The 13453-nt window shown below is 39.5% G+C and overlaps 2 protein-coding genes across 4 annotated transcripts in view; one reads left to right on the top strand and one right to left on the bottom strand.

Moving 5' to 3' along the window:
- The first annotated feature begins 840 nt into the window (after window positions 1-840).
- LOC146488428 (uncharacterized) overlaps window positions 841-13453 on the top strand; it is a 38327-nt gene continuing 25714 nt past the window's right edge. For 2 of the 3 annotated variants that reach the window (XM_085117629.1, XM_085117637.1), the window contains exons 1-10: window positions 841-1135; window positions 2147-2275; window positions 2938-3084; window positions 3815-3979; window positions 4984-5053; window positions 6264-6333; window positions 6685-6759; window positions 6918-7016; window positions 10478-10549; window positions 11194-11265. In XM_085117629.1, coding sequence (XP_084973755.1) covers window positions 1003-1135; window positions 2147-2275; window positions 2938-3084; window positions 3815-3979; window positions 4984-5053; window positions 6264-6333; window positions 6685-6759; window positions 6918-7016; window positions 10478-10549; window positions 11194-11265 — 1032 coding nt within the window. In that variant the 5' untranslated portion in view covers window positions 841-1002. Of the gene's footprint in view, window positions 1136-2146; window positions 2276-2937; window positions 3085-3598; window positions 3760-3814; window positions 3980-4983; window positions 5054-6263; window positions 6334-6684; window positions 6760-6917; window positions 7017-10477; window positions 10550-11193; window positions 11266-13453 lie in introns of those variants that run through there. The other variant, XM_085117644.1, reaches the window with a different exon arrangement.
- Window positions 7956-10146, bottom strand: LOC146488429 (uncharacterized). The gene is made up of 2 exons (XM_085116185.1): window positions 10041-10146; window positions 7956-9531 (listed from the first exon to the last, which is right to left on the bottom strand). Exon 2 carries the CDS (start codon window positions 9362-9364, stop codon window positions 7994-7996), a length of 1371 nt encoding a protein of 456 aa, XP_084972311.1. The 5' UTR covers window positions 9365-9531; window positions 10041-10146; the 3' UTR covers window positions 7956-7993.

Below are 13453 nucleotides of genomic sequence, written 5' to 3'. Positions count from 1 at the left end.
GTATGGGGATCTTGAATTTTCCTTGTATACCCTTGAAAACGTCTGAAATTTAATTAATTTTCGACCAATTTGAACCCAGCCGGGTTCGTACGGTTCCAGGAAGTCGTGGAAAGTAAAATGGTAGGAGGTCCTGGAAATCTGACCTGGAAATCTGTTAACTCAAGTGATAAAGTTTTTTTTAAAAACACATTGAGGAGCAGCCAGGTGGGAAGATCCAGAAACTTAAAAATACTTACAGTGGTTTCTCGCAAAAAGACTTTCTGAGAACTGGAAGTCCTGGAAATTTGTTTTTGAAAAAGGTTACGAACCCTGGTAAAAAGAGATAGAAGCTATCAAATAAGCAATAAGTTTACAACATTTTAAATGCAATTTGTATTTGTATGACTGGAAATCTGAAAGATCTTTAAAGATAGTGTCACCACCTACTGTATATTAACTCGCTCCGTCAACTAAACATCGAGCAGGAAGTTTTCTTTACACTACATTGTGGAACGATCTGAGTTTATTGTGGAACGATCTGACCGTAGACCCCGGCATCAGGCACATGCTCGAAACTCGTGCGTCGCGCTCGCTCTCAAACTCAGTTGCCCACGCATGCTAGCAAATGAAGAAACTTGTTTGTTGAGAATTATTGGCCGTCAATCTTTCCTTGAATCATTTCTAAAAAATCTTATAAGAACTTTTGCCATAAAGAATGTATCCCGGCTTACTTTTCTTCCTCGTTCTCGCCAAAATCGCTCGTCACGCAATCCGGTCATAGCGTGTACAATGTAACGTGAATAATTATGCAAATTACGTCAGCTGTTTAGCATGCGCGCGAACTGTTTTCCCGTGTATATTATTGTTCGAAGATAAATAACTTTTATTAAACTTTGATCAGGCAGATAGAGTCCTCAGAAACTTCCAGCCTGGTGGGTAATTTATTTTTCACACAAATCGAAGCGACGAACATGAAAGTTCATTTCAAGAAACATCAGTTTCCCGTTCCGGCTTGAACAGTTGATGGGTGCTGCTGAGAGTACCGAGGAAAGCGGAGTCATAAGATTTGTGGATTCTGTGAACATCAGGCATGAAAAAGAATCTACAAACCATGGGCAAGAATATACACCAACTGATTATGTTCCTCCAGGAAAAGGTAACGCAAGATTCATGTTTTGATAGGTGATCACCTTTAGGCGAGCCTACAATTACGTATAATGATTATGAAATTCACGTATTACTCAATCGGCCGCGTTTACTGCCAGTGCAATGACCCATATTGTCATGAACCAAAGGTCAGGAAATTTCCTATTCACAGGTTAGTGCATGAGTGTTGTAATTCTGGTAATTTTTTTAGAGAGGCAATCCGAGGCACATTATCGAATTAGGTGATGATATTAAACAGGAAGACGTAGACCGAAGACTACTTGCATGGACTTCGATCGTAGCTTTTTCGTTATCTTTCGTTGAAAATTTCGCATCAACCGGCTACACACATGTTTTCGTATATCAGTAATATAGACATACTTAGTTACGGTATTGCCTTTAAAATACATTACGCATTAACACGAGTTGATGATAATCTGATCAAGAGTACTGCGTGACCAGTAACTTGTCACAAAACACTAGTCTGCGTGACAGGCACGTGCGCGCACATCCCTCTGTTTGCCAACAGGTGTTTTTTTTGTAACCTGGTTGTAACTATGACAATTCACGCACATACCTTTTTTTTTTAAATGCTGAGTTTGCTGCTGCACCACAAATGTTCTATACCATTATTTTCTGCGAAAAGCAGAACGCGCAGAAGTTGGAGACGTAAATGCTACCACTACCAAATTGTTAATAATGAAGGACTCTTGTTTAGTCTCATAACCAGCAGTATTGAAGGGGAAAGGGGGTGGGGGGAGTATTAAGTACATCTCAATGTCTGCGCTCTTTTTATGTTCTTACAAAACAAATTTCTCTTTTAGCGTGTTTCACATCATGCTCGGCACGGCCAGACCAATCGCCTTTTCCAGTTATTGTTTCACCGTTCTTGATAGATTTGCTTACAAGTCGAGCTTAGAGAGCGCGTCTTGATGGCGCGGACTGAGTCCTTCATCGATTGCAAAAGACATAAGAGATGGCCCTTAGCTGTAATGAACAAGCTCTTTTCTTTTGTAATCAGATTGGATATCACATATACCTAAAGCTGACGAATCTCATGGGATTGCTACAATTGCACCAGCTGACACCATGCTACAGGAAGGAACATACGAGGACTTCGAGATTCTCGGAGATACAGCCTTCAAACAAAGTTAGAATTAACACATCTGTTTGTTTGTTTGTTTCTTTCTTTCTTGTTCTTCTTCTTCTTGTTCTTGTTCTTGTTCTTCTTCTTTTTCTCGGCTTCTTCTTCTTCTTCGTTTTCTTCTTCTTCTTCTTCTTCTTCTTCTTCTTCTTCTTCTTCTTCTTCTTCTTCTTCTTCTTCTTCTTCTTCTTCTTCTTCAGCTTCTTAGTGTTATCCGCTATTTATTGGAGATTTTTGGAAGGTAAAAAACATGATCTTCTGCAAACTCTGAAAGGATCCGAAAATGGCTAACTCAACATAACATGAAAGAGCCTGATAAAAGACGTCTAGCTAACTGTTGTTGAGTATATGACTTAATGACTGATGAGCTGGCAAACTAAATAGCGGACTGATTTAAATCGCTTATACTGACTGATCTACTTGGCCGAAGGACAGTCAAGTGAAGCTCTGACGGACGAACATACTGACCGACTCTCTAAGGATGTCTAGTAACGTTCTAAAAGGCCATTTAATCTGGAGAACTGACTCAGTGGTCAATCGATCGATTTCATGGTTGTTAAACCCGTTTTCTTCCCTCGCTTTACCCTGTAGTCATTTTCAATTTTTGGGGGTGTCTTCTCCGTCCTCACCTCCTAACGAAGAAGGTTTAATTCTCTTTGTCCCCTCAGCAAACGATAACACAGAGTTTCAGATAGCAGACACTCAACCTGTTCTGAATATCGACGAAAGTCAGTCCCCGGTGATGGAAGGGCTGAAATACTACAGACCTCCTATAAAAAGGGCGCATTATAAAAAGAAACCAAGTGAACCCCAAGGTAAGACAGTAAAAACTTATTAAAGCCTATTAAATGCGAAAACGGAAGCACCGGAAAAAACAAACAAACAAAAACAAAACAAAACAACAACAACAACAACAACAACAACAAAAAAACAGAAATCCAGAAAATGAAGACTTCCCTACTTTTCGTTATTATGAGAGGGCTTTCACACAGTTACATTTCTGATGAATGTACGTAATGCTAATCGGACGACCTTGACCGCCAACGTCCCTCAGTTGTAGGCTGTAGCTTCAAGCTGAAGCTATCCTGTCCCCAGCCCCCTGCGGCTCTGCACACTCCGCGCTCGCTTACGGGCGAAAGTTGATACAACCCGGGAACTCAAGGAAGGCTTCTCTCCTTTTGATATTTATTAATTTTTTTTATTTTTCAAGCCTTTGTCATACTCTCGACACCGTCTCCCTCTTTTTTCCTTCCTTACGTGCAGCGGTGTCTCGCATAGGGTACAATATACACCTCCATACATAACGTACCAACCTCTAAACTAGAACCCAGGCAAAAGAGGAAGTAAACGAAGCTTTCGATTTTACCTATCACGAGTTTCTCCGAAACTTCATTCTTTTCTGCTTAGTCACCTTAGTCTTCACAGTTTAGGATGTTTTCGTCTCCTCTCGATGACGATGAGGGAGATTTTATGTCACCATCGACTAGAGGGTAAGCTTTAGATATCATTTCATCTCCGGTGTTTTTGCTTTCGTTTTGTGTTCAGGGCGAAAAGATGGCGGTATTCCGAACTCGCGTGACAGTGCTCTCTCTGTCTCGAATAGTTCTTCAAAATTGGCCTCGTTGTTTGGCCAGGACAGAGCTTCATTCTCAGGAGGAAACGAATCCTTGACTTATACGGCGCCCAAACAGCCGAAGAAAGAAAAACCAGGTACGAATTAAACGGTTGTATTCGCTCATGATCAGCTAGCTAGGGAATAAATTATAAAGATCACAAGATCGTTGCGTCAGGTTTAAGATTAAACTTAACCGACAGAAAAGATATGTCTTCTTGTAAGCATACAGTTTTATGTAGTATAATTTGGAGCGTATATTCGTTGGTGATGCGGAAAGCTTAGTTAGCAAAACAAGCTTTAAGTGTGCCCCAGTAGCAATTTTATCGGGAGATTACCGTAAGACTGTGCCCATGCCCCCACCCCGTCCCATCTTATACCTGATGACAGGTGCATGATTACCACATTCTTAAGCCCTAGTCAAACGGGGCATGATAGTCGATGATAGTTGATGATAGACAAAACTACCATCCACTATTGTCAACTATCAAGCGGGTGGTGAAAGGGCTCAAAGAAACTTGTGATAGCTGACGATAGTTTACCGTGAGCCTCTAGTGTCAGGCACCTGCCGAGTGTCAACATCGCAAACAGAACTTCGCAGGGATGAATTTTTCGCGGCGAAAGAAAGCATCTGCCTGCTTCGTTTTCCTTCAATCGTTGGAAGAAGTAACTGAAAATTAATCTTGAGAGCGCTGGTGGAGAAAACAGCTGACCCAAGAGTTATCATCATGCGTGTGGTCAAACGGGGAAAACTATCATCAACTATCATGAAGAATTTGAACACGCTCAAAGTGAATGATAGTTGATGATAGTCTATGATAGCCCATGATAGTTGGTGGTCAAACGAGCGCGCATGCTTTAACTATCATCGACTATCATCAACTATCATTGACTATCATGCGCTGTTTGACCAGGGCTTTATCAGACGTTGCAGATGTGAGGTTGTCAGCCGTTTAAATTTTATGTGACAAATGCAGTCTTTAACAAGGGGTCAAACCTATAAAGTATGTTCATTTGGTATGTCCATTTGTAGCGCGGTCAGAAGATTTTGTTCCATTATAAATAAACTTTTACTGGTATCTGTTGAATTTGTCTGATTTAGCTGGAGCATCTCAAACCGGCGGTGGAGAAACAGCTCTGTTATGTGCTACAGCTGTGCACGCCTATAAATAGTAAGTTGATTACAAAAAGTTAGACTGTTCACAGTTCCCCTCCCCTATTTTTCCGTGGGATTTTCAAGACTGGTATGCATTGATGTTGCTGCCGCCATCTTGGTTTATAAAAGCGAGCGCGATCTGGGGAGAGCGTCTAAACTACCGAGGGAGCGGGAGTGGGGTTTAGTTGAGTGGAGGAGGGGAAGCGAAAAAATTGTCCCTATTTTCCCGCCGCCTCCAACTCCGCTCCCCTCCCCTCGGTAGTTTAGATAATCTCCCCAGATCGCGCTCGCTTTTACAAACCAAGATGGCAGCAGCAACATCAAAGCACACCACTCGAGAATCCCACGGAAAAATATGGGGACTGTGAACAGTCTACAAAAAGTTGCCTCATCTTTAAATTGAGTGGCTATGCATGCTGCAGTATTTTTTTAAGATGGTACCTAATGTAATTAGTGTTTTGGTTCAAAACAGTTTTTGGTGTTAAAATTTTCAGGCCATTTTGATGTCCAATTTCTTTGTTTCAGTTTATGATAGTAAACATATGAAACATAAGAAAACAGAAAGCAAGTTGTCTTGAATAATTCTAACCAAAATAAATAATGAATTGTTCATCATGCTATAAGTATGGGACAGAGGAAAAATATGAGTCCTTGATGGGGATTGAACGCATGACTTTTTGTATGCACCCATAATAAAACAGACAATATTGGTACCAGTAATTGACCAAAGCTTTCATCTCTCCAATGATGGATAATACCACTTGGTTTATAGTGGATCAATCTTAATTTTCTCTGCCTCATTACACAATACATATGAGACACTTAATTATGTTTTCACAGTTACCGTTACTGTGAGTAAAAGCTCTGTTTTTAAAAGCCCCCTTCCCCTACCTCTCCCATTGAGCCCTCAGAATGTGAGAGTGGGGGTGGGATTTAATAGAGAGGGAAGGTAGGGAACAAAGGTTGTCGAAAAAAAGTGTAAAAGCGTACACAACAATGCCAAAAGGTAGTCAGGGTAATACCCAATAAATTTCAACAAAAGCTCAGAATCCATAATGCCCCGACCGTACAGCGAAGACTCGAGGTGGTGGGCAATATGGATTCTGAGCTTTTATTGAAATTTATTGGGCATTTCCCAGACTACCTTTCGGCATTGTCACACATGCTTTTACGCTTTTTTGGACAACCTTTGTCGAAACAGCTGTATGTACTGCTCTCCATTTCAGTGTTAATGGTCAGTACGCCAGTCAAGGGAAACTAGGAGCAGCGGTGTTGGCTAATCATGCAGCAAACGATGTAAGTTTTAGAACTTGATATTTTTGTAGTTTCGTATGATAGCTACCTTGTTGTTTTATCCTTCTTGTTAATGCAGCCAATTAGAAGTAAAAAATGCACCAGTTCTGTAAAGGAATCATGTCATTAGCAGATGCCAACCAGGTGTTGTGGTCGGCAGTCCACTGACAGCCTGGCTCCTTTCCTTGTGAATGCTACATGTACCTAACTTCTCCAAAGCTTAATTAATGACAGCCCTTAATAGTGCGACTTTTTTGTACAAGTTATATATTAAGGAGTGATGACTGATTATAACTAATGTGCGTTATACTTGATGTCGGGAATTAAACTTGATTTTGGGAATTTTCTTTCCAGTACAAGATACTTATTTATGCGTCTAAACAGCAACAAGTCACTGCAGGAAAAATTCATGGGAATTTCTCTTTTACGGTGAGTTGGCAAGCTGCTTTTGGTTTAAGACTTAAGTCAGTTACTTTTTTGTGACAGTGTATGACACTTCTGTTGTAGTATACTTGATTTTATTTTCCATGTGATGTTAAAGCAAAATAAAATATATTTTGTCATTGTCCATTTCAATTTCCTTGCAGGTTCAAGGAAGCAATTATGCAAGTTTTTATGATGATCAGAGACAAACATGGTCTCTCTGCTTTGATTCAGACAAAAATATAACAAACTTTTCCAAACAGGTATAATTTAATAAGTACTATGAATGTTTGGACATATCAACAGAGTTGAAGACAAATGGTAATTTGATTTGAGTGCTGACATTTCAAGCTCTAGCCCTTTGTCAGAGCTGTGACAGAGGGCTAACACTCAAATCTCTTCATGGATGTAAAATTAGCTTATCAACTCTGTTTATAAAACCAAACAGTCATTTCACTCGTCCACCAATGCAGTACTGTACTTTTTTTTTTAGAAACTAAGTCCCTTATCTATTTATGACTTATTTCCTTGTCCCCAAGGGAAGAAATGGGCCGGTTTATCTATTTAAAGTTACTGTTATATTATACAGGACACAGTAAACAACACATTCCAAATTAAAGTCTTCTTCCAATCAAAACACATGTAGACACCATTAAATGTTTTGCGTCTCCTAGATCACTATTTTTGTACTGTCCAATCTATTGCTTTATTTACCTCTGCTGCCCACCTACTGGGAGATAAATGGCTTCTGGCTTCAGACAAGAAAACAGATTGAATGTTTTCTGTCTGGTTCTCCGGATTTGCAATTTCAGTTGAATGTTCGTTTATTCGAGCAAGTTCGATCATTTATTTCCCATTCATCTCGTTAATTTCTTAGTTCAGCTTTGTAGTTTTCTTTTTTTCACTTATTGTACTCGTGTTTCCCCTGTTAATTAGTCTGTCTCTGCCATGTGTTTATGCAAGTTAGTTGATCTGATGTAAGCTCTCTCGATAAGCACTTAGTTGCTCTTAGAGCAAATGTCATGTTCAAATATTGTTTAAATAAAATAATTTAAAAAAAATAGAAAATAAAAAATTTCGATATAATAGCGATATTAAAACATGACGTTTCGGCGACCACATGTCACCATTATCAAATGTAAATTATAATTATAAGATCGGTAACGTTATATAAAGAAAGGAAGGTGTGAAATTACATTAGAATAAAACGAGATGGAGTAAAACAAAAGAATGTGCAGAATTAAATGAACAGTTTTGCTGGTATGGAGTCTTTTTGAGTGTTAAGAGTCGGTCTCTTTTTCCTTATTAGAAGCATCTCGTAAATAAGGCACTCGAATTTCCCGCGGCATTTCTTTAGGATCGCAAACTGCTCGTGAAGATTGTTCGGTCTTTTATCGTGTTGGTCCTTAAGATGTTTGCCGATGATGGAATACTTGTGCTCCTCAATGCGGAGGTGGAGGTGACGGCTTGTGTAGCCTATATAATTCGCATCACACGAATTGCGTTTGAACTCATACACAACGCCTTGTTGATTTACCAATGAGGGCTTTGTTTCCGTGACTTTCAGGTCTTCCGAGATTTTCCTACTTGTAAACACTAGTTGTAGAACACGATCAATTTTCTTTCCAAGATCGCTTAGTTGTCTGCGCACCGAGTCGGCGGATTTCTGATCTTTAAAAGGCAAGATGATTCGTACGGGGCTGTCGACTGGCTCAATTTGGTTTTGGTTCTGGTCTTGGGAAGCGTGGAAACTCTTGAAAATAGAGTCAATAAGTTTCTCAGGATATTTCAGTTTCAGAAACATTGTTCTCAGATCCTGGCATTCTTTTGAGAAAAGGTCCGGTGAGGATGACAAGCGGTTGGCGCAATCAAGCATAGTTCTTATCAGCGATCGATTATATCTGCTGTCAACATGGCTCTGATAATGTAGTAGAAGACCTTTGTTGGTCTTTTTTCTGTAGACAGAGGTGTTGAGGCGGTTATCGGTCTTGTTGATTACCATGCCTACGAAGGGTAAGCTATTGTTGACTGCTGTTTCCATTGTAAACTGGATTGCTGGGTGTGTATCATTCAGAACTGAAAGGAAATCAGTAGCAGCGGCAAAGTCGGGTACTAGAGCGAAGGTATCGTCGACATATCTTCTGTAGAAATTGGGAAGCTTGTTTCCCTGTGCAAGTTTCTCCTCAATGGAGCACATAAAGGTGTTAGCCATCAGTGGTCCTAATGGTGAGCCCATAGCAACGCCGTCTATTTGCTTGTACAAATTACCATTTAACTGGAAAAGCTGATCTTTAGTTGCGATTGTGAGCAGCTCGATTAGGTCGCCCTCACAGATGTTAAGGTTGTGTGTGTTGTTGAACCAGTTCCCATCGAATGCTTTCTTTGCTAAAATCTGGATAGTTTCTTCTAAAGGTACGTTAGTGAAAAGGGCTGTGACGTCATACGTCACCAGGAAATCATTCTCACCGATTTGAAGATGTTGGATCTCTTCGGAGAATTGAAAGATGTCGGATATCGTGTACTCATTGCTCAATAATGGTTTTAACTTTTCGTCCAGCCACTTTGCCAGAGCGTAGTTGTATGTGTCTGTTGCAGACAAGATGGGCCGCATGGCAAGACGTTCTTTATGGGTCTTGGGGAGCCCATAAAGATGGGCTAGTCTCGAGCCTTTCTTGCAGACGGAATCTGCAATAATTTCTTTAGGAAGAATCCTCCTGACGACCGATTCCAGGTGCTTCTCTTTCTCAAAGAGAGGGTGGTAGTATTTTGGTGATCTTCCTCTCGTTATGGGTCTCTCTAGTCCAACTGGCGTGAATTTGGTTTGGTCATAGATTGATGCTTCACAAAGCAAACGAACATAATCGGACTTATCCATGACAACAACGCCTGAACCCTTATCCAGTTTAGTGATTACTATGTCGTCTCGTTTTCTGAGTTTGTTGATAGATTTCAGCGACGTTTTAGGTGGTTTGGGCCCTTTTCTTTCGATGTAGTTGAGGTTGCTGCAGCTAGATCCTTTTTGTCGTCAGGAAGCGTAGGCTCTAGTTTCCAATAAGCGTTCTCGAAATTGGCTTGGATATCCATGGCAGATATTCGAAGCTGAGGAATCGCAAACTTTAGACCTCGGCAAAGCACAAGCTTATTGAAGAAAGTAAGATGATAGGATGAGATATTCTGAATGTGTTCGTCAACATCAATATCTCTGTTCAACAACCTGGCGATTTTTGACGTGTGATCGTCCAACATCTTCTTACTCCATCTCGTTTTATTCTAATGTAATTTCACACCTTCCTTTCTTTATATAACGTTACCGATCTTATTATAATTTACATTTGATAATGGTGACATGTCGTCGCCGAAACGTCATGTTTTAATATCGCTACTTTTTATTCTTTTAATTAAAAGGGATTTGCTGAAGCAAAGACATGCAAAAATTACAGAGAGATTTAAGGCTCGACGTTTCGAAGTCATCTTCACTCTATTATCAAGAGATAAAATCAGCTCTAGCCTATTTAAATATCCGCGTTCACAAACTGAGTTTTTCTCTTGATAATGGAGTCAAGATGACTTCGAAACGTTGAGCCTTAAATCTCTCTGTAATTTTTGCATGACTTTTTCTTCTGAAATGTTTTTCCAAATCCTTAGTTATCAAAATAAAAAAAAAAGAAGAAAATTTAATTATTTAATTGAAATGTATAATTTGTCTTGTTTATTTAATGTATAGGTTGGTTTGTCAAAGTTTAACTCTGCTCCAACAAATCTGTGTACTCAAGATCTTGTTCCTGGTGATGGGCCGGTAATTGACGTATTAATAATAAAATCATTGTGTTAGTTTTGTTCTCATAATGTATAGAGATGTATGGTTTGATATACTGTATTAAGGGGTTTGCTTAAGGAATATGTAGCTGCAGTTTAATCTAGGACTTTATAATTTGATTATTAATATTGCAAGATCATAGGATAGGATTCTGCTGCTTCCTAGTTCTCTCATAGAGAGAACTAGGAAATAGGTGACGGCTCTATCTCATGCCATGTTGCTGAGTGTGTTGATATACTGGAATATATGATTTTTGTTGTTATTTTATCATTATGAAAGATAACACGCTGTAGCTTAAATTTTCATTTTCAACAAGAGACATATTTTATCTGTAAAGTCAGGGATTAAAATACAGTGTAATTATATTTTCCAAGATAGACTTACACTACAAGCATCCTTTATTTCCTCAGCTTCTACAGGCAAGCAGAAATATGTTAAAAAATTGGCATACCATGCATTTGCAGCTTGCTTGATGCAATGCGTGCTACAGTGTATGTATAGTAGGAGCAGAACAAGATGTTTGCTGTCTTTAGAAGGCAGACTTAAAGCCTAGTGAGTGCCATTTAAAATTATAAGATAATGCATATAACTATGATTTGTTGTTTTTTTAAATATTGTTTTAGGCAATTGAATTAGGAGATGCATTAGAAGTCAAGTACACAGGATGGTTATGGAAAAATAATAATTTTGGGAGTGTAAGTCAAGTGTTCATTTTAATTCTCTTCTGATACCTTTCTTTAGTCACTGATAGAATACCTTTAGTTAGCATAAACTGGAATTAGTGAGGCCCTGTTCGAAACTTCATCACTGTATGTATGTCCACTGTTTGAAAATTGTATTTAGTTGCAGTTGAATGGCTGAAAACCCAACCATCTGTATTTGTAGTCCAGGTTGTTTCTTGCCTTGTTTTTGCCAAGGTTTATCACAGTCATAATAAATTATTATTTAGCATGTGGCTCGTGATTTATTCCCGAAACATGTAGTCTCCCTCGCAGCCGCTTTTAGTGTCGTCACGCAACGCTCCTCCCCACTAACAGCTGCTAAACTTCGAACCACATTCCTTTCCTGTTGTTGACCAATTACAACTTCGCTCCCATTTCCTGGAGCCAGTCGCGCCAAAACGACTTGTCCAATCACAGCTTGCGTTTTATTCGGTGACCGCGTGGGGTCGACAGAACAAATCAAGATGTGTTAAAAAGTGTTGACGGGCCAACGCGACTCCGGCAGTTTGCAAAGAGATTTCTAATAAAGCCTACAACGGTACCTTAGCTCTGCTTAATGATTTTCATCTTGCTCATGGAGGTTTTCTTAAATGATCATTCTGAGCCGTTAGGAGAATTTTCAAATGCCATTGGGTATGCTAGCTTTGTGGCACTTTTATAGGTCTACCGGCTCGGAACAACTGCAAGATATCACACAGCGTTAAATAAATGCTATCTATGAAGACATGGGATCCGTGGATTTCATAACTCGTAATTTCATGCTTTTCTGTTTATACAGAATTCGGTGATAATACAACACTGTTCTCGTCGATGTTTACATTTTCCTCATCCAGTTCTGATCGTAGTAGTCGCTTGGTTCTGGGTATTTCCCTTGCTTTGAAAGCCTCTTCTATCTCTACCTTGATTTCTGTCAGTTTATCTGAAGCCTTTTGGAACTTTTGCAACTGCTTATAGCATTTGTCCCGACAAACAACCAGATCTCAATTCTCTGAGTATCGACTCACATCCACATTTAGTGCCAAGCGAATGATCTGCGCAAAATCACAAGAACTTCTTCCGGAAACATAAATTTTATCCTTCTTAGTCGAAGCGGACGAACATATGAAACATCTTGAACTGCAGTCAACCAGTTTTTTTGGAGTCACATCCATAGGAAAGCACTGAGATGACTGGCACTTTTCGCGAAACTCGAGGAAAACCCCGATGCGATTTACGCGGAAAGGTCAAGATATCGAGCCGTGATTGGTTTCATGGCAAACAAAAGCCTCAAATCTGATTGGTAAAATAGCTAATTATCACGTCCAAACACCATGCTCCCATAACAAAAGGAAAGGAATGTGGTTCTAAGTTTAGCAGCCATTAGTGGGGAGGAGCGTTGCGTGACGACACTAAAAACGGCTGCGAGGGAGACTACAAAACATGCAGCGCTGGTATTTTTTGGTATTTGTCAATTTAAATGGTGAAAAGTCCATGACTAAGGCCATTTTTTTCCTGCTGCTTCACTACACTTTTTCATTTTCATCCACAAAGGATAAGTAAGTTTAAGTAAGTAAGTTTAAGTTTATTAATAAAAACTCTCTGTCAGTTGAAAAGAACTGAATTAACGAGCTAAATTTACAAGAGATAATGAAATATTAAATAAACTAATCTAATAATACTAACAACTAACTAATTGAAATATTTAAATGTAAAAAATTCCTCCGCTCGCCTGGTTCTACAATTAATTAAGTTTTTGAAAAAGTAAAATTGCTGCGGGGTTGTCCTTAAATCATAATGGCAGCTATTAACAACGGGTTTCGGTACTAAGTGGACCAGGGGGTGATCACTTTTCTTCATTTCATCCATATACTTAAAACACAAGTACTCTCTCCTATCAGCCAGTGTTGTTAATTGAGCCAGCTGGAGGGCCTCTGTGTAAGTCTCAGCCTCTGGGAAAATTATTTTAAGCGCTCTTTTCTGTCTACATCAGACAGGTAACCCGGAATAGACTGCCACACTGGTACTGCATACTCCAGGACTGGTCTCACTGTGGTTAAATATACATCTACCTTCAAGATGTTGGCATGATTAACACCCGCTCTACGCAATACCCTTAAGGAATGCAGTTTCTTACAAGCCTTCTTAAAAATGTACTGGACGTGGCTATTCCACTTGAGGTCAC

This window comes from Pavona decussata, unplaced genomic scaffold (assembly GCF_977016875.1).
Source record: "Pavona decussata unplaced genomic scaffold, jaPavDecu1.1 SCAFFOLD_9, whole genome shotgun sequence".
Classification (NCBI taxonomy): Eukaryota; Metazoa; Cnidaria; class Anthozoa; order Scleractinia; family Agariciidae; genus Pavona; species Pavona decussata.
This window is presented reverse-complemented; position numbering and strand designations above follow the sequence as displayed.